General features: G+C 35.2%; 1 protein-coding gene across 1 annotated transcript in view; it reads right to left on the bottom strand.

Annotated features, from left to right (window-relative positions):
- nme7 (NME/NM23 family member 7) overlaps positions 1–21,099 on the bottom strand; it is a 52,157-nt gene that overhangs the window by 30,105 nt on the left and 953 nt on the right. The window contains exons 2-7 of the mRNA XM_051112159.1: positions 12,573–12,674; positions 12,321–12,487; positions 8,254–8,364; positions 5,698–5,748; positions 5,306–5,513; positions 5,081–5,186 (exon numbers count right to left, since the gene is read on the bottom strand). Of these exons, the coding sequence (XP_050968116.1) occupies positions 5,081–5,186; positions 5,306–5,513; positions 5,698–5,748; positions 8,254–8,364; positions 12,321–12,487; positions 12,573–12,674 (745 nt within the window). The remainder of the gene's footprint in view (positions 1–5,080; positions 5,187–5,305; positions 5,514–5,697; positions 5,749–8,253; positions 8,365–12,320; positions 12,488–12,572; positions 12,675–21,099) is intronic.

Genomic DNA, 21,099 nt, shown 5'->3' on the forward strand with positions numbered 1-21,099 from the left:
TAACCGATACGATCATGCAGAGTTAAAGGCCAACAAACAGTTCACGAGATCACGAAGGAGTGACTTCAAAGGACAGACTTTGATCTCAATAACACGAGAGCGAATCTCAAAGTCTGCTCTTTTGGACTGCTGAGAGATATAATGTAATCCAATCCATTAGATATAATGCATCCATTAGCACTGATTTAGGGGTTTGTGGTTTCAATTTCAGTACAAAACAAACTGTGCATTACATTTCCAAAGCACATATTCAATCAATCAGCACGAGTAACAGCCAATTGTTTTAAGTGAATTTCTTTTGCCCACAATTCAACTGCAATGCAGTAAGAGATGTTCACAGCAGTCTTTAAGGCAAAGGGCAAATACTACACAGCACAAATTAAAAGTGATTTCAATTGTACTTGAATAGTTAAAAAGAAATTAGAGGGAAATTATTAAATGCACAAAGAGCATAAACACCATATGACAGATCATTTTCCTATGCACCGTAGTCACTGCCCTAGAGAATTTTCTTTTGTTACATAAATTACATCTTCACACATCCCTAACCCTCCCTCGGTACCACTGGTGACCCTAAAGGTTTCAATTCTGACAGCAGCTTCCAGACACAATCTGTCCTGTTGCTAGGCAATGGTATCAGTGCTGCCTGGCAACACTTTTGTCTATTCCAGTCATGAGGCAGTTCAAAACAAATCAAACTGCTTTTCTATTAGCTGAATTTTTCGGTTTAAAAATTTGAGGTATCTACAGATATAAGAAGTTTAACCTTTATATTGTTAAAGTCACTCTGGACACTTGAAAGGCAGTCAAATCTGCTTTGAATATCTTGTATCAACAGGCTGGGCTTTTACAGATGCTTCCAGCTAAACTAACTTCACTGTTATAGACTTTGGACCATATGGCGTGAATCTCTGCACACATTAATGGACGGTGCCCAAAGTTTAAGCCATTCACGCTGAACGTAATATGACCTTTATGACAACATTAACCATCTAGAGAAACTCACTTCACACTGCATATGAAGTTAATCATTGTATTCTACTAAAAGAACAGAGAAAGTTGGCAGATGAAAATGTGCTACAACTCTGTGATATGACCCTAAACCTGGACAATAGGTTTGAGTAAATCATTACCCATTTATTATGGCATGCTGCTTGCTGGAGTACACACCAGGCACAGACACTTCACAGAAACATGACCTTTAGCTTACCTACAGCTACAGTACGCACCAGTCACTACGCATGCTATGTGATATAGCAAAACAAGGTCACACAGGACATAATAAGTCCATTTTCCACAGTACACTACAGTTCAAGAGTCTAGGGTCAGGAGGGGTCAGGTTTTTTTGTATAATACTTTTATTCAGCAAGGGTGCATTAAATTGATCAAAGGTGACAGTAAAGACTACAAAAAATTATATTTCAGAATAAATGCTGTTCTTTTAAACTTTATCTCCATCAAAGAATCCTGAGAAAACAAAATGTGTGACAGTTCTACACAAATATTAAGCAGCTCAGTCGATGCCAACATTGATAATAATAAGAAATAGTTCTTAAGCAACAAATCAGCATATTAGAATGATTTATGAAGAATCATGAGACACAAATCTGATTTGCCATCACACGTATGAATTACATTTTAAAAATATCAAAATAGAAAACAGTTGTTTTCAACTCTAATAATACTTCACTGTATTACCATTTTTACTGTATGCTTGAAAAAAAAAAAACGCATTCTTGGTGAGCATAAAATGAATGAAAATTAAAAAATGAATCTTACCAACCCCAAACTTTTTAACTGTAGAGTATAAAGGGGTTTTCAGGACACGTCATCAATCGGCCAAATTGGTGGCAGTGAATATACACAATGCCGCTGAACCGAATGAAACTCGCATATTTTGCCAATTATTGCTGCTGAAAATGGTCAAATATTGTCATGTTTTGGGCTGGACTAATTGATCAGACAATGAAAAAACATTTGGAGTACTACAGACTGCCAAAAGTTTTAACAAATCAAGAGGAACAAACTGAACCAGCATTTCCAGGGCAAGAATCTTGACAACATCTGCGTTTGTTCTTATCATTTCTGGTCAGGTAGGTGAAATATTAGGCAAATATGTTAATTAATACTGCTTGTACGTATCCTTTCCACCAATTAAGTTTAGTTTGTCAAAATATTGTGCCCTTTCCTGCTTACTAAGTCCTTCTCTATATGATTTAACAGCTTCCACATTTTGTTCTGTGGTTTAGACAGCATAAATTAGCAGAACATTGATTCAGTAGTACATTAACCGTGAAATCAATGCTGTTGTTTACATCCAGGTATCTCTAATATGGCCGCGCAGGTAACTGACCAAACCGTGACGTAAGTGTAAACCCTCTATACAACAGGGTTGGAAATTAATGCAATTTGCTTGTGGCAAGAATGCCACCAAAATGAACAGACAAAATGCCCCTACACAATTAATCAATGTATTATGTCTGTTGTGATTAAAATGAAATACGAAAATAAATGAAAAGTGTAAATTCGCGGAATTACATTCATATTCGCTCACATAGCTTCAGATTGCTTTTACACAATGTTTTGTACAGCGCTGAGTTTTATAACCAATCAAATGTGTTTCTGTTAAACTTAGGAATGCATTGGCCAATCAGAGGCGCTTTTAATCAGATTAATCAGCACTGAAAATGCAGGAGCTGATTGATGTGAATAATATAATAGGATGTAAATAAAATATTCATTTTGTAGCTTCAGTGATTATAATGGGAGTTTTTGCATAACGTGTGCTAAACTAGACTAACGCTATAGACCAAAATTTTTGTTTGTGAAGCCATAATATGACATGCTTAAAATGCAGAAACAAAAATGTTTTTATATCATTTTCTGTATCAATATTAATAATCATTATTACAATATAAAGACCAATAATCTACAATAATGATTTCTGTCATAATATTGCAGCCTTATGAGCTCCTGTTTTTTTACATGTATCATTTAGATACAATTTTGAACAGATACAATTTTCTCAATTATTTATTAAAGTAATTGGGTAAATACACGTATTTGACATTAAAGACAACATAGTATGGAGATTGTAGTAATAACGGTGGTTATAAACATTGCCCTCACAAATCAATTCCAGGGGGAAAATAATTGCCTCTTAATGAAAAAGCCAACTTTTAACCCTGGTACACAATAACATGCACAGTATATTGCATATGCTTTTAGTTTATAGTTCATATTGCTGTTGAACCTCTTAGGGCTCAGAATAAAATTTACGTAAGTGGGTGATGACATCTTTGATAAGAAATGAAGAACATACAATCACACAACCCAATCTTGCACAACGTGACATTTCACAGAGTGAGACTGTAGTTTTGAGTGAAAATACAGTTGAGGGATGTGAACAACATGCTATTGTAGTCTATAATCCAGAAGTAATGTTACAACACAAGGTGAACCAAGCCACATGACTACCTGAACAAATGAACAGAGCGGTTGCCGCATAATCTGTCTAATTACAGTCATGTAGCCGCTCTCTCAGCGGGGACTTTCATTACTGGCTATTTTTATTTACTGCTTTTGCAAACCTGGTGGGCTCTAGACCTCCAATCAAAAGGTAATCAGGCCTGCAATCCTCTTTAAATCACTGGTTGCCAGCACTTTTGCTGGAGGTCTAGAGAGCAAACGCACTGCAGGAGGTTGGTGGCCAGAATATGAGTGTGGGTGTGCGATTAGATGGAAAACTTGGTGACTATTAGAGTGTTGACACAATGCTAACAAGTGAAATGATGCTGGGTAGAAGCAAAAAGAGATGCTATGAGACTTTATACTTGATGGGACTGTGAGAAGAACATCTGAAACACTGAAACTCATCAGTGAAAGATTGAAACCCTTAAATAAACAAATAATGTGTTTTAAAACTGCGAGGGTTCCTGAAGCACGTATTCATGACTGATTGGCCAGTCTGTTGTTGGGGCTCTGTGTGTTTATGTGCAACATTCCCTCCAGGTTAATCAGCCCACAGCAATGTACAAAACCAACTTGGGGCCTGCTTAGTCCACAACCACTATGTGAAATATCTACCTCAGCCCTATCGAGAGGATTTGAGATTTTACAGGTCAGTGCCCTGGCGGCATGCTCCATGAACAGGGATCAGGAGACGGATTTGGACAAATCCGGAGCGAAGGCTTGGTTAAGAGTACGCACTGGCTTTAGGGGTTTTATACTCATCAACATATAACAAGGAAAACAGCACTAGGCCAGGAGGGAATGAAGACAGTTACATAAGGAGAAGACGATCATGACTAGCACCTTCGCTATCTGAGAACTGGGTTTCTGCACTTCCACCAAATCTAGCACTTTGAAAAGACAACCGAAGTTGTTTTTAAAAATTCTCCATTGTTCTGGTTCTAATTTACTTGAGGCCTTTTCAAAAGATCACTTTTAAAAGCAAACGGCAGTTAATCTACACTCAACATAACTTAAACTTCATTAACATGAATATAAACAGTCTAATATGTCTGGATTCAATCAGACGTACTGAACAGAAAGTGTTGGTTGTATGCCTGTCACTGACAAATGTCTTCTTTCCAACAATGAGTGAGTAATTCGCTCTGTAGCGACAAACCACAACAAAACAGCCATTACTATGGCTTCTGAGAAAGTCTGGCACTCTAAGCAACATACTAACGCAATGTGAAAACAGTAACCTGTTAATATGAATGCTAAAGTGAATGTGCTGCTTTCATGTGCGAAGTAAAACAGACTGATGTAGTCTAATGGCAGTGGATTCACATGTTGCACGGTGAGATTTTCAGACAGGATAAGCAGAACTCCTGGATCAGCATTTAAGAGAATATAGCCTGAGTGAGCAATTGGGACAGGAACGATGGGGTATGACATACCAGGAGTGTCATAGTCCCTTCTGATGATAATGTGCACTTATAAACAGAGATGGGTTAATAATACACTACTGAACAGCACATTACAAATAGCAAATAATTAACTATGCTATATCTCATCCATAATAGGTTCCTTTAAAAACGCCTGATTAGACATGACGATTATATCATTATACCTTCTGAGATGGCATGAGGTTTGATGATACAGCAGGTGCAGTCTGAGTACTTGGCTGTGTTGGAGGGACCGTGACCAGTAGTGGAAGGGAAGAAAAACTCCAGCTCCTATATAGTTATAATTCAAAACACATCACCTTTGCTGTTATTAGCATATTACTTGGAAAATCTGATAGAAGGAAGATTGTAAGCTTGAGTAATTGCTATTGACAGTTGTTTTTTGTTACCCGTGCAGCAGATGCCAATGAGTCTGAGCCATGTCCGGCATTCTTAGTGCCATCGGTTCCAAACTGGCCTCTGAGACTATTCGCTGCATCTTTTTGAGCCACACCGGAATCAGTCGGGCCCAGAACTTTTCTCCAGGTGGACACTGCCTCATCTCCCATCACCTCCATAGCAATCACAGGACCGGAGCTCACAAACTGCAGCAAATTACTGTTTTGTTGAAGAAGACAACTGGCTTTAGTGACATTTTGCTATGATTGAACTTGCGGTTAAAAACACGCAGTGTCATGCAAAGTCATGCCAAAGTCACTCGGTGTTGGCGGTTCAGGTGTCAGAGTCTCCTTCAAAAGCAGCCCTTACATATAAGTCAATCATTGACTCAGGAAAGACTCACTTGAAAAAAGACTTTGACTGATGTTCCGTGTAAAAGTCCGCTGCTTGCTTCCTGTAAGAAAGCCATAAAAGTACACAGGGTTAATAAGTGATCTCCCAACCCCACCATCTCTTGGCTGGCTCCTATAGTGAAATACGAAATTAAGGAACTAAAAGTTCATCTTCATACCTTTTTTGTGTAATTCTGTCATTGATTAATTTGATGACGTGTTAGTTGGTTCAAGACATGAGATAATATGCTTAACACAGCTTCAACGTCTTCATTTTCTAACAAGGATTGTCTCTGTCAATGAACAGCTGCTTGCTACTTTGAGGAAAGGTTAAAGCAGCAAAACCTGACCAGGCTAAAACAACACAGTCTATCAGAAAAACTCTTCATGTCAGCATATTTTAAGAGGAAAAGGAAAGATTAACCCTCAGCGTTTTCCATTCTCTAAAAAATGTGGCACTTAACCACATGTATAGTGATATGCAGACAAAAACGTACACTTCAGATTCACTGTAGCCATTGTGGATCCAATTTATTGGAAAATACATAAACGTTAATTGACTGTGAAATGTTTTAGCGTTGATGGGGTGTCGACAAATATACAAAGACAGCCAAAAGACCTCAAAATGTTATTCCTGCTCATACTGTAATACAAGTTTAAAAAAAAACATAAGCTATTATGACTAACACAAGATCATCTGACTTTCCTTGAATACATTTTTTAAACATTGCAGCTTGTGTTCTTACTAAAATTAAATTAAATTAAGTTAACTAAAATTAAAACCATTATACTATTAAAATATTTTCAGGAATTGTAAAGATTAAATAAAATGTATATTATAAATACTAAAAAAGAAATAAAAATAAAGCTACATAAAATACAAAAACAATGACAAAAGCATGTAACAAAATTACTAAATAAAAAAATATTTAAAAACTAATTTTCAGTTCATTTGCATGTATTTGATCCAAAGTACAGCAAAAAAGTAAAATTTGAACAAAATATTTTTACTATTTAAAATTACTGTTTTCTATTTGAATATATTTTAAATCCAATTCATTATTGTGATTTCATAGCTACATTTTTAGCATCATTACTCCAGTCACATCATCCATCAGAAATCATTCTAATTGAATAAATAAATGAATAAAAAGTTTGGAAAAACAACATTTATCTGACATAGAAATCTTTTGTAACATTATAAATGTTACAATTTTAGAATGATTTCTAAAGAATCATGTAACACTGAAAACTGGAGTAATGACGCTGAAAATTTAGATTTGATCACAGGAATAAATTACATTTTCTAAAATATTCAAATAGAAAACAGGTATTTTAAATAGCAAAAATATTTCTGCATTCTGGCGTACTTTGAATCAAATAAATGTAGAAGAGACTTTAAAAAAACATTAAAAATCTGTTAAAAAACTTTTGACTGGTAGTGTAAATAATACTAAAATAACACTGGCTGAGGTATTCTTTTTCCATATCATTGCATTTAAATATATTTTTATTTTACCTAATAGTTTGTAATGTGGGAGAAACAAAAATGCACTTAGCTCATTTTAGCCTTGGTTTAAGTGAATTTATTATTGTATTGTATTTTATTATTATAAAGCTCCCTGCTCTGCTTGGTTCATCCTGGATGGTGCTTTTTATTACCCACATTTGTAGTTATGAACACTCAAGGTCACTAAGCCCTTTAAAGCCATTTTACTCTGAAATCACCTGAATATGTCCTCAGATTTACTCTTAACAACTCTAATCTGAAGGTCAAATCCAGTGGAGCAATCTGGGCTGATTTGCTCAAGGGCACAATTTTACTCAAAGAAAATTGCGACTTGAGTAACTCCTCAGTTCTTGGTCTCTTCACCCTGTGTTTGAACACACAGTCTTTGTGATAGCAGCCCAGATCTCTAGATCTCTAACTTCTAGTCTACCAGCACCTGTATTACCACATTTTTTACAAACATACATTGACCTTATGACCAAAACGACAAAACAGGCCAAAGAAATAATGTCTGCAACTGCAACTTTAAACACAGCCTCTTTTCTCTAACACTCTCCCTTCTCACTACCTCAGTTAATAATTGCTGCATTGTGCTGTGAATATAATCCATTCCTGGTACTGTGCAAAGGCAGCTACTAATGAGATGCTCTGCTCTTTGCGAGTTTTAAATTGTAAAAGTGTTTCAGAATACAGAACACAGTGTGGAACATTTTTATCTTTCATTCTAATGAATCTGTGTGTGCTAAAAATGGCCAGGGGCTCAGAGAAGAACAAATGTATGCCAGTGATACACAGGTTACCATGTATAGCAAGCAGTGCATGATTTTTGCAGTGATATACTTTTTTCCCCTGAGGAAGTGACTTTGTCAAATCCACCATCACACATTCTGAGAATTCACTCTTGGGTCACTTTAAAACTGAAATACATCATTGGCATAATTGGTCTTAAACTCCTTTAGGCCTCCTTTTCTTTGTACCTACTGAAATTCTGCTGGAGGACTGCTGCCAATATCATTATTACTTAACAAGTCTGTTTCTTAAAACATAAATGGCTTACCACGTAAGCTTGGTCATTTTGGCTTTGGTGACAATAAGGTTGGCATCATAAATCATCTGAATAATGTTGCCAACTTTTGTGACTGCGTCCGGCTTAATCATAGCCAAAGTCCTGAAGAAGACACAAGGCATATATAGTGTAAGGAGAAAAGCAAAAAATCAGAAAATATGAAAAATGTGCCACAGATTATTATATTGGGTTTATGTAATTTGTTTAGAGTAATTAGATTTAGTGACTGAGTGATTGGATTCTGAAACCCTAACAGTTGCATAAACTTAGTCACTATGAACTAGTCTGACTAGAAGTTATTTAAAGTGTAATCAGTCTTACATTTTGGGTTCAAAGTGGACTAATTTATGTCACCAATTTACATAAGTGACTTGAAAAAGTTATGTACAGTCTTAAAGAAAAAATGTATGCCTTGCTTCTAAGGCTAGTCTAAGCATTTTATGCAACTAGCTAGGGCTGGGTGATAATTCGATAACGATAATTATCGCAATATAATTTTCCTCGATAAAACGATATGAAGAGTTCGATAAATGTTCGATATAAATGCCAAACCTGTTTCTTGATTTGAAACAATATAACTCATTAGAACATGCAGAAATACATTTTTCTATTTAGATATTTATTTTTTTAAGGAACTTTCACTTTGGAGCAAAAATCTGATTTTAAACTTGAAAGAAATAAAGATTTGACATTTATCGTGATAATTATCGATATGATTATGATTTCGACTGATACGAAAAATATTATCGTGATATTTTTTTGCCCATATCGCCCAGTCCTACAAATAGCCAAACTAGCCAAACTAGCCAATGCAGACTGTTTTGAGATATATATAAATCCAAGACTCTTTGCTTTTAAATGTCAAACTTTTCCCAGTACAATAACTAAACACAGGCACAGGAATATCTAAAACAAACACACCTAATTTTGTAGCCATTTAGCACCATGAATATTTAGCTCTTGCTATTTTTATTTTTCATTATAGAACTCAAACATTTATAATGAAAAATACACAGCAAATGCCAGTTACTTGACGCACAAAGCAACAACTGCTGCTGTCAGACTTTACAGAGGCTGGTTGATAACCACATTAATGAGTCACTGAAAACCAAACAAGATTTTCACAGTTATCTTCAATTTAATCTGAAAGTCTAGTTACATTTTAATACCGGTTCTAATGGATTTCTTTAATCTTTGAAATTATATTTCAAATTTACCCTAAGCATTTGACGTCACAGTACTAGAAATGAGGCTTTGACTAAACAACAGCAGGCATTTGAGTATCCAGTTAAAATTTACTTTGAAGAGTGCATATTGCCTTGAGTCTGTCCCTGTGTAATCTTTCCCAAATTTATATTCAAGGCACGACACCATGAATCTCAAAGGAGAGAAAGAGCAGTGGGAAATAGTGTGAATGATATAAGAGATGAAAGGAAAGAGTCGACTCATTAAATCAGTAATCACTGTTCAGTAATTTTTACTAGTAAGGGATGCAGCAGCTCATGTTCACTTTAAAAATTCTATTAGCAGGTGTTCGAAGAGTAGGAGGAAAAAAACAGGGGAAAAAAACAAAACAGAAAAAGATTGCTAATGACTTTTATATACAATAAGCTATTTATCACACCAAAAATTTCTTCTGATGATCCAGGAATAGTTCAACCAAAAATGTGCCCCACTTCACGTCGTTCCAAACCTATATTACTTTCATCATTCATGAATCGGAGTGATTTGGTTCAGTTCAGCTCAGTGAGTGAGAATATTAATGATATTTTGAAGAATGCCACTAACTTCCATAATATGGAAAAAAGACTATGGAAGTCAATAGCTACTAGTATGACAGCGCTTTAGTGCCATGTTAAAAAATTAAATAAAAAAGATTTAACTCACAATATTTTGTGATTTCGAGATTAAAGTCGAAATTATGAGAATAAAGTTGAAATGTTTTGAGAATAAAGTAAAAATTATGAGAATAAAGTTGAAATGTTGAGAATACAGTCGAAATGTTTCCAGAATAAATTCGAAATTACGAGAATAAAGTCTAAATGTTTCAAGATTAAAGTAAAAATGTTGAGAATAAAGTCTAAATGTTTCGAGAATAAAGTCGAAATTACGAATTAAGTTATAATATTTTGAGAGTATAGCCTGTGAATGCAAATGGCCCAGATTGGAAGCACCGGGAGAAGTCGCCAGGCCACCAGAATTTATTTGAATATGTATGGGATTATTAGCAGAAATCATACCATGTGTAATACTCGCAGGGAGTATGCTTGGAAATAATATTTCACGTCTTTGATTGCATTCATTAGGCCTATTTGTAGTGTGCCAGTCACCCAATAATAGCAATAAGCTTTGTGCTTTTGGTACTTTCAATATAAAACAAAGTCTCCGCTTTCAAAATCTGTCATTTTTATAGTGAAATGTGTTTTTCACACTCTTTAATGTGACAGGACAGATCGCTGTATTCATGTGAATCAATCGTCTTTTCGATTACAATGAGACATTGGTTTTATTAAATTGTACTGTTTTCTTTGTGAAAATTCCACCACCTACTCCTACAAAAATGTCAGTGGCATCCGATCTTCCATATCTCACATTTAATTAAAAACAACAATAAAACAACAATAAAACGTTCTAAAGGTTGAAGTGGACTCCAACTTGTTAACAGGTTATTATTGTCTTCCATTCATTATTTTTAAAACGCCAGCCAGCCAGCAATCGCAAAAAAATTGTTTTGTTCCTTTTAATACAACACAGCTCAGCTTTCAAATTCTGTCCGTTTTGTCACAAAATACAAATTATAAATGTGTTTTTCCTTTTCATTTCAAGTTTATAGCACAATGTAAACGTGAAGGGACATCAGAAGGAATAAAAAAAAAAAAAAAAACAGTATAGCCTAATTTAATGAAATGATTGTCTCACAGCATCCGGAAAAATGGCATTAAAAAGCGTGAAAAACACATGACTGTTTGTATTTTGCAATAAAACTGACATATTTTGAAAGCTGAGACAATTACTTAATCTCGTAATTGCTATGAATTAATTCTCGCAATTTGGACTTTATTCTCTAAACATTTTGACTTTATTCTCAAAACACTTTGACTTTATTCTTGTAATTTTGACTTTATTCTTGAAACATTTTGATTTTATTGTCATAAATATTTCGATTTTATTCTCGAAATATTTATACTTTATTCTCGTAATATTTCAACTTTATTCTCAAAATATTTTGACTTGATTGTTGTAAATATTTCAACTTTATTCTTAAAAAATTTTCACTTTATTCTCGTAATTCTGAATTATTCTCAAAACACTTTGACTTTATATTAAATATTATGACTTTAATTTCGTAATCTTATGTTTTTTTTTTAATGTTGCACTAAAACGCTGTTGTACTACTATCAACTGTTTGGTTATCAACTATCAAAATATCTTCAAAATATCTTTTGTGTTTAACAGAAAAAAGAAGCACATAGAACTTGAGTTTGGAACAACTTGGTGAGTAAATGATGAGTAAGTTTTAGATGAACTATCCCTTTAACACCTTACTGGAAGCAAAGATTATCAGTAAATGATGACTAAAATGTAGGGCTTTTGTTATACAAAACTACTGCATGTCTTCAAAAGATTTGGATGTAGAGCATAAGTCATATTGATGAGTTTAATTTTAACATGATTTATTTGTGTGTGAGAGAGAACTTATGATAGAACAGTATGTAGACAGGAAACGAAGTGGGAGAGAGAGGGGGACGGGATCGGGAAAGGTCCACGAGCCGGGACTCTGATCACATGGCTATTGGCGTCAACATGAACTTTTCTTTTGAAGGTATCATGGGAATCTGTCATCATTTACTCCACCTCATGATGATCCAAACCTGTATGGATTTCTTTCTTTTGTTAAACATGAAAGATGATGTTTGGAGAAATGTCTCACTGTGTGTTTTTTTCTTTTTTTAATCTATGTGACTTCCTTCAAAATATCTTTTTTGTTGTGCAGAATTAAGTCATACACATTTGGAAAGACAAGTTCCGCTTCAGCAGTGGTGTTCAGGAATACAAACCTCTCTTTCTTACTGCCCAGTTTGTTGGCTGTGTATTGATCCCCGTAACCTATGAGGTTCAGCTGACGGGAAAAGATGTTTACTCGGTTACCAACAAACAGATCCTCTGGATGAAGCTCATCAAACTTGGTCCTGCGTAGGAAGGTGCGCTGGTTCTTCATATCAAACTATACAAGAGAAACATACAAGTGAATGGACAAATCTCAAACAAAGCTAGAAGTCAGGGTTTGAAATCTGAGTATAGGAATGTACCATCTCCACTGAGCCATCTTTGGGGTAGTAGAGCAGCTGGTATCGTCGTAGGAGAGCAGCGCTGGGGTCGTACCACTCAGCCAGAAAGGCAAAGCGCTCATCCTGTGCATAACACAACACACACAACAAAACATACAGTCAAGCTAGGCACGGCAGGGGAATGTCACTGATCTGACCCTCATGCTTGGACAGGGAGTCACAACAGCCGCGTTCTGACCCTCAACACAGATGGGCAGCTGGGCCTGTTAACATGCTGAGTCAGAGGGTCAGACCTTGAATCAGCCCTTTGATCCCCTAGGGAGCTTCTCTGCAAATGGGGAGGCATTATCCAGCTGCTGGAGTAGCTCCTGAAACAGTGCACTACACACTTGTGCAAACATTAGGGCTGTGCAAATATAGAAACCTTAAATATGATAGCTAATGTAATTTAAACTCAAAGTTGTCATTAGCGGGACAACCTAGAAATGTTGTGTGGGGCCCTGTGATGACAAAGGGACTTTATGTTATTTCCTACTCATGGGCATGGGGGAGATAAAATAAAAATCTTGTTTCATGATTTCTTAGAACAGCCCTTTATATTTACAGTATACTACAAAAAAATAATGAAAAAACAAAACAAAACAAAAAACAACCTAAAACCATAATACAAATGCCAATGTGACAAAAGTGTCATGTTAGCAAAACAAAAACTTTAAGTGCACTTCATATCCCCTTTCACAAAATTACTGGAACGACTTTACAAGTAAATACAAAAAAGTGCTGTTCACACAGGCAATGACGTTCTGTCTTTTTCAGTTAAGCACCACTCACACATCAGTTTCAAAATACCGGTAAATTTCTGACATCATTAACAGCAGCTGCATAGGGGGCGCTCGTGAGCACCTTTCTGAACCATAGACTGTAAAAAAATATGGACGTAGTGTCCGTGACGTCACCCGTAGTTTTCTGAAGAGCAGTTTTGAAGCTCTTAGTGGGCGGGAGTCGGCCGTCGCCATCTTGGAATCGTGTCGTTGCACGTCACTCGTCGTCATAATCGAAAATGGGCAACGAGGCGTGATGTGGGTGGAGCTGGTTGCTGAAACCACGCCCGCCTACACTGTAAAAAATAATTTGCTGAGTCAACTTAAAATAATTTGTAACCTGGCTGCCTTAAAATTTTAAGTTCAGTCAACTCAAAAAAAGTTTATTCAACTTGAAATGTTAAATTACACTAAGTGACAACTTAGATATTTGAGTTGAATCAACTTCAAATTTTAAGGCAGCTGGGTTACTTACCCATCTGTTAAATTTAGCAAACACAAATATCTAAGTTGTTAGTACAACTTAACATTTCAAGTTGACTAAACTTATTTTAGTTGACTGAACTTAAAATTTTAAGACAGCAGGGTAACAAATTATTTTAAGCTGACTCAACAAATTGTGTTTTTTATTTTTTACAGTGTAGCGCAACGGTGGTGACAGCAGCGGCAATTCACCTGTCACTCAAGTGGCCACGCCCTAAATTATGCAGACCTTTAAGGCTTAATATAATTTAAACGGATGAGTTCTAAAAAAAATTAACCCCGCTCACAGTTGACATGAAGGGCACAATTAGCTAGACCAAAAACACTTTTTGTACCAGGCTGTAAACATTTTTTTTTCTGCTGTAAAGTTGGGCATTTTAACATGGGGAGTCTATGGGATTGACTCCCTTTTGGAGCTAGTCTCTAGCAGCCAGACGAAGAATTGCAGTTTAAGTCACTTCTGTGTTAGTTTCAAAAGAGAGAGTGGGAGGTTTCTGCTTGTTCTGAATGCTAAAATGACGAATGGGACACTCTATGTTCTTAACTGACACGCTCACACGGCGGCCATTGTAAGTCCGCACGACCACAAGTGCATGTGAAGTATGCCATTGGAACAGGACTATGGACGACCTCAAAGCGAACTGCACATCGTGGAGCAAATGCATCATCTGCGTCAGAATGTTATGATTGGCCCAGAGTAGACGTCTTACGTCAGCGCGTTCTGAACTCTAAGTATGTGCTCATACCGGTAATCTTCATTCTGCATTCAGACACAGCATAGTACTGGTAATGTTACAACTTCTCATACTGGTAAATTGCCAGAACAATTTAACCAGTACTATTGAAAAGGTAAGTAAAGACTGTATATGTGAAAGGGGTTCATATTGTTGGAATTTTCACACTACTTGCACTATTTATACTACAAAATAGCATATGTGAATTAGGAAGACACCTATGGTGACTAAACCTACATTAATTTGGTCAACACAACATTATAATATATATAGCAGGCTAGCATACTGTGTAAATAACTGTTTGTATATAGTAAAAACTGGTATGGACAAATATATATATATGGGCCATTCTATAGAAACTGCTGTCCCACAACTAAAAAACACATCTAAAAAGCATTTAAATCTTAGATGTTTACTAAGATCCTTTTCTATTGAAACCCACAATAATATTTAAAATATCAGTAAGCTTAATATATATAAAATCATCATTTAGTGGATACTTTCAATTGAAAGGTAGCTGTCCTGAGCACTAATCCCTACATTTAAACTTATGAAAATTATATTAAAATAGTTTTTGCATTTTATTCCATTGTTGTTTTTAAAAATATCTTTTTTAAGTGAAGTTGAAAAAATATCTATTTTATATTTTCTTTGTAAATTATGAAACTTTATGAAAAAAAAAATGTTTCCCGCATTTTAATGTTACTACCGAAACAGTGTATGTTTTAGTCAGTTGGCTAGGCTGATTTTAACTACACCCCTACATTTACGATCAGGAAATATTTATCTGTCACTCATGCTGAGTAGATAGGCCCCAACATTGTTTGGTAAATGTGTTCAAAAGTATGAAAAATCTGTGTTTAACTTTAAGGAATAGACCAAACACCATTTTTCTATAATGTAACACACTTTACAGAATCAGAATCAGATTTTTTTGGAAGTTATAACATAACATTTCGTTTTTATGTGTACAACTGTTCAGAACTGTGCTAGCTAACCATGTGCTGATTAGCATCTTTGTGCTGACTTCAAAATGATCCAAAACCGCCACGACCGAAACAGTTTCGATAGGTGACATGATTGTTTTTTTTGGGTGTAATCACATAAAATTGTCACTACCATAACAGTCACGACTGAAACATGTCATCGTTTTGGTAGTGACAAAAGGGGACACAAAATCGTTTATTTGGGCAAAATAGACAAAACTTTAAAGTTATGCAAATTTTTAGCATGTTTTAGTAGTGTTTTAGTATGTGAGTTAAAAACTAATGAATCCTTAAGTCTGAAATCAGCAGCATAATTAACATTTTGCCTTTTACAAAGAAAATTTGGATTTAAAATACAATAAATCTTATAAATCACACTAGGACTGCAACAACGAATCCATTAAATCGATAAGAATCGACTACTAAAAGAGTTGGCAACGAATTTCATAATCGATTCGTTGTGTCGCGCGACGCGGAGACATTTGATTATTAAAAAAAAAAAAAAAACTTTAGTTGAGCGCGGAGCGGAGTGAACACACTCGGTCTCTTTCGCGTACTGACGCTAGCAGAGTTCGGCGCCTCATAGACAGGGCGGAGCAAAAAAAAAAAAAAAAAAAAAAAAAAAAAAATACAAAACAGCGGAGGTATAGGAAAGAAAATTGTTTTCTATAGGCAGTGAGCGTTATGCGCGCTGTTTATGCGCCGCGGGCGCCTCGCGTTTTAACCGCCTTCTGCGCCTTCTGTTGTGGTGACGAAAGTTTTACCGACGCTTAAAAGGTCCGGAGACTGCAGTGATGGAGGAGAAACTTTTGGTGTCTATCGCGGGTTACCCGGAGCTGTATGTTTTAAGTTTTTTGCTGATATGACAGTTTACTTAACAGCTAAAAACCAAAGATTTTAGAGCGCTCGCGCTATAATCCTTTACTTAGATTGACAGGACGGCTGATTTGATGGTTGCCTAGCAACATAAAAAAAAACGCAACGCGCTGCTCTTTTTTTAAAAGTCACCAGAAAAAGGCAGTGCGGTGCCCCTCCCGTTTTCAGAACTAAAAACGCGTTCGGTGTGATCGGGGCCTAAGTCACTACAGAATCCTGCTTTTGTTCCGTTTTGAAGTGAGCAACGTGATTTCCCTGGTGCTGGTGTTTACTCGTTATCCAGCTTGACAAGCATGACAACTTAGCGTTAGATCGTTAATAACAGTAGTAAAGCAGGGGTGGTATAGTTACTTTGCACTTTGCATTGCAAGACTAAAGACACGTTTTTATTCACTCGCCTTTTTTGGACCATTCATTTTTCAATCTGTTGTCATGTATAGCTACACTACAAAAAAAGCTTTTCTTATTTAGTAATTTTGTCTCGTTTCCAGTCCAAATATCTAAAAAAATTTTAAATCAAGATAACTAGACAAGACAAATGGCATGAGAAAATTAAGTGATGCTTAAAACTTCTGTTTGAGATTATATCTCATTAAGATTATTTTTCTTACCCCATTGGCAGATAATTTTGCTTGTTTTAAGCAAACAATCACTTAATTTTGAGCTGTTTTTTCAGAAAACAAGACATAATTTCTTATGCTATTTCACGTGTCTAGTAAATGTATCTTGATTTAAGATTTTTTAGATATTTGGACTGAAAACAGGACAAAACTACTAAGTTAGAAAGTGTATATTCTGTGCTTTGTCCCATATAGGTTATTATTGACAAATATATTTGTGTGTGTTGTACTTTTTAATTTAATTTTAAAGTTCTTCTATAGCACTTGGTCATCTTAAGCTGTGTTTAAATGTGGTGTATAAATGAACCTTGCACTTACTACAATGATGGTAATAATTTAATGAATAAGCTTCAAGTGAACTTGAGAGAGAGAGAGAGAGAGAGAGAGAAGAGAGAGTGTGTCAGTGTGAGAGTTTGTGAGTGTGTGCATTTGCAAAAGTGTGTGCGTCTGCAGTGTAGTGTAGAGAACAAGTTCTGGCATTCAAACAAATCTTGTTAAATTTTCTGATTTGTACTGTTCTTTCATTTTTTATAAGTTATTTATTGTTCTGGCAGCTCAGGTGGCACTTTATTTAAAAAAAAAAGTCTATATATTTGGCAGATGTAAAGCATACATGTGTATGTTTTTTGTGTTAGTCCATTTTTATTTTATTTTATTATTATTATAACAGCTCATCTAAAGATTTTAGTTCTGTTTTTGAATACAGGGTTGAAAATGAATGCTTTTCTAGTTTTTTATCCGATTCATCGATTAATCGAAAAAATAATCGACAGATTAATCGATTATTAATAATCATTAGTTGCAGCCCTAAATCACACCTGACATATTGTTAAAATTGTAATTGTTATTGATTTACCTCTGAAAACTTTTTAATAAAATAAAAATATATATATTTACAGGGAAGATGTATGCAAAATCTTAATAGGCCAATGTAACCCTAATTAAATATATTTCTGTGTTTCAGTAGTGACAAATTTGGGGAGAAGACAAATATTCCAAAAAAGTACAATATGAGAATTAACTGGACAATTACTAGAAATGCATACCTTGGATATTATACAATTTGCATACATACAAAATTTGTGGAAAAATATTTTTTTTTAAACATGTTTCCAACATTTTTTCATCACAGCCAAGATTCCATGAGTATTTAATACAGCACTCGTCAAAAACAAAGTATGTAAGATGTTATGAAAATAGACTGCATCTAAATTTTTGTGGGTGTTACTATTGTTTCACTGTAAAGTGGCTGATTTCACCTTGACACCTCTCAGAGATGCCCTTGAACAAAACATGGAGAGCAAAGCATGTTTGTGTGATCTCTGTTCCATGCAGATCGCCACCTTGTGGGTGAAATTCATAGAACAGGCTGTGATTCAGAGCCATACGCAGTAGCTGAGCCCATGAGCAGCATAGTGATGCATAGTTAATTTTCTGTTGATCAGTGGGCATCAAAAGTCAAGCAAGCAATAGCAGGCCTACAACAAGAACTAACAAGATACATTAATATTCATAATAACTGACAGATAATCATCATCAGCATATATTAGAATGGCAGTGCTTTAATGTTGCATTTCTAGGCGCTATGCCATCCATCCTCTAGGCCTCATGCTCGCTAATTCATAGAGGCAACATGTTAAAACTAAGCCCAAACATGGCATCACATTATCCTAACGAATTTAACTACAGATCTTTAGTGCATTTGCAAGATAACGTGAATGCTTTCTCATTCATCAAACTGTACAGACTCAGTGAGAATCCCTATAATGTAATTGAGCTATCTTGAATCTAACAGGGCCTCTTCCCCCAAACAAAAGCTATTTTTACCCCTCAGTCAGCTGGGACAGAGATAATATTGACAATGAACAGCCTTCTTTGTACAAATACACTGAGGCACAGGTATGGAAAGCCATAAATTACATCTTGAGGCTCTATTTAGTGTCATATTAGGATTTCCACAGTGAAGCTTTCTGCCAAAGCTAAAAGTTCCAGGTGCTGTACTGACACCAGTAATTAATATCACCTCACATATGAGGCCTCATACCAGTCAGCAAGCAGTAAAAATAAATGTGAACACAATGCAAATATTATCTTGCTTAGGGTGTTTTTCTTGATTTCCATTACTGTATTTTTTAAAATCATGATACATTTATTTGAAGGAAAATGACTTAAGATTTTTTCCATTTTCTTGTTTTTGTAAAATGTTGTTTGGAAAATTGTACCCTACCAGTCAAAATTTTTTGAACAGTAAGATTATTAATGTTTTTTAAGGAAGTCTCTTCTGCTCACCAAGCCTGCATTTGTTTGATCCAAAGTACAGCAAAAACAGTAACGTTTTGAAATATTATTACTATTTAAAATGTACTATTTGAATATATTTTAAAATCTAATTTATTCCTGTGATTTCAAAGCTGAATTTTTAGCATCATTACTCCAGTTACACATAAAATCATTCTAGTATTCTGATTTGCTGCTCAAAAAACATGTATTATTATTAGGTTGAAAACAGCGGAGTAGAAATTTTTCAGTTTTCTTTGATGAATAGAAAGTTCAGAAGAACCAAACTGTTGAATGGTATAGTGTATAATGTTACAAAAGCTTTTTATTTTAGATAAATGCTGATCTTTGGATCTTTGAAAAAAATGTACTCAACTTTTAAATATCGATTATAATAATAAAACATGTTTCTAGAACAGCAAATCAGCATATTAGAATGATTTTTGAAGGATCACGTGACACTGAAGACTGGAGTAATGGTGCTGAAAATTTAGGTTTGATCACAGGAATAAATTACATTTGAAAATATATTCAAATAGAAAGCAATTATTTTAAACAGTAAAAATATTTCACAATATTACCACTTTTGCTGTATTTTGAATCAAATAAATGCAGGCTTGGGCTCACCAAGAGACTTCTTAAAAAAAAAACAAAAAAAACATAAAATTCTTGATGAATTAAAAAATATCTTATGCATTTTATGTTATGTAATATGACTTTTCCAAATGTTTCCTGACAATTTTGCTTAAAACAAAACAAAACAAAAAAAAGCAGCGGGCTAAGAAAAAAATATTTTGTTTTCCCTCTGAATTAAGTTTATTTTTCTTACCCCACTGACAGATAATTTTTCTTGTTTTAAACATAAACTTACTTTTGATACAAAGCATAAACTCACATTTTTGATACATTTTATTCAGAAAACAATACTATCAGTCAGTTTGCTTCTCAAATAAATGTATCTTGATTTAACAGTGTTTAGATATTTCTGGTGGAAAACGAGAGAAGAATACTGAGTAATAAAATAATATTTATGCAGTGCAGTGCATCTTTGTAACTAGAATATATCAGAAATAACTGATATATTAAAACACTACATTTTCATTTGGTTTGATGGCATTTTTCCAGTCTGAAAGAATACGTTTCGGCGGGTAGTCACCCCCTACAGCACATGAGGGACAGCTTTGTACAAAATGAGAGCTATATTTCCACATTCTGCCTGGGGCCAAAGTTACCTGAGGACATCTGTAGGTCTAAGAAAAAATGTTGAGCTTTTCCACCTATTTTAGCACTTCAAAGTCTGTTGCTCTTAAGGAAAAGCGTTATGAAAACCTAAAGTTTTTGTGGAATGAAATGAAAGCCGGAATCAAGGCGCTTTGAGGGGGCTCTAAATGAACATTCCAGCACAACAAAATCACAAACCCCTGGTTAATGATCCTGGCCAGATGGAACTGGAAATAGCTGGGCTTATCTGCCACCTCTAACACTCTGAAAAATAGGGCTTTCCTCTCAGGGCCCTTCGTGGAAGCTGAGACTTTCTCAGACACCTGCTGTTGCCCTATGCTATCACTGCAAACATTTCATGCTGTCCGCACGGAGATGGATCAATGTACACTACTTAAGGAGACAGAATGTGAATTGGAAAATAAACATAGCGTAGGAGTACAACCGAGCAAGTGGATGGTGGCGAAAGTATCCTGTTACCCACAGAATAACAAGGTTTAGATCGTTGCGCAAATGACACTAAAAAAGCA

Source organism: Labeo rohita, chromosome 6 (genome assembly GCF_022985175.1).
Source record: "Labeo rohita strain BAU-BD-2019 chromosome 6, IGBB_LRoh.1.0, whole genome shotgun sequence".
Lineage (NCBI taxonomy): Eukaryota > Metazoa > Chordata > Actinopteri > Cypriniformes > Cyprinidae > Labeo > Labeo rohita.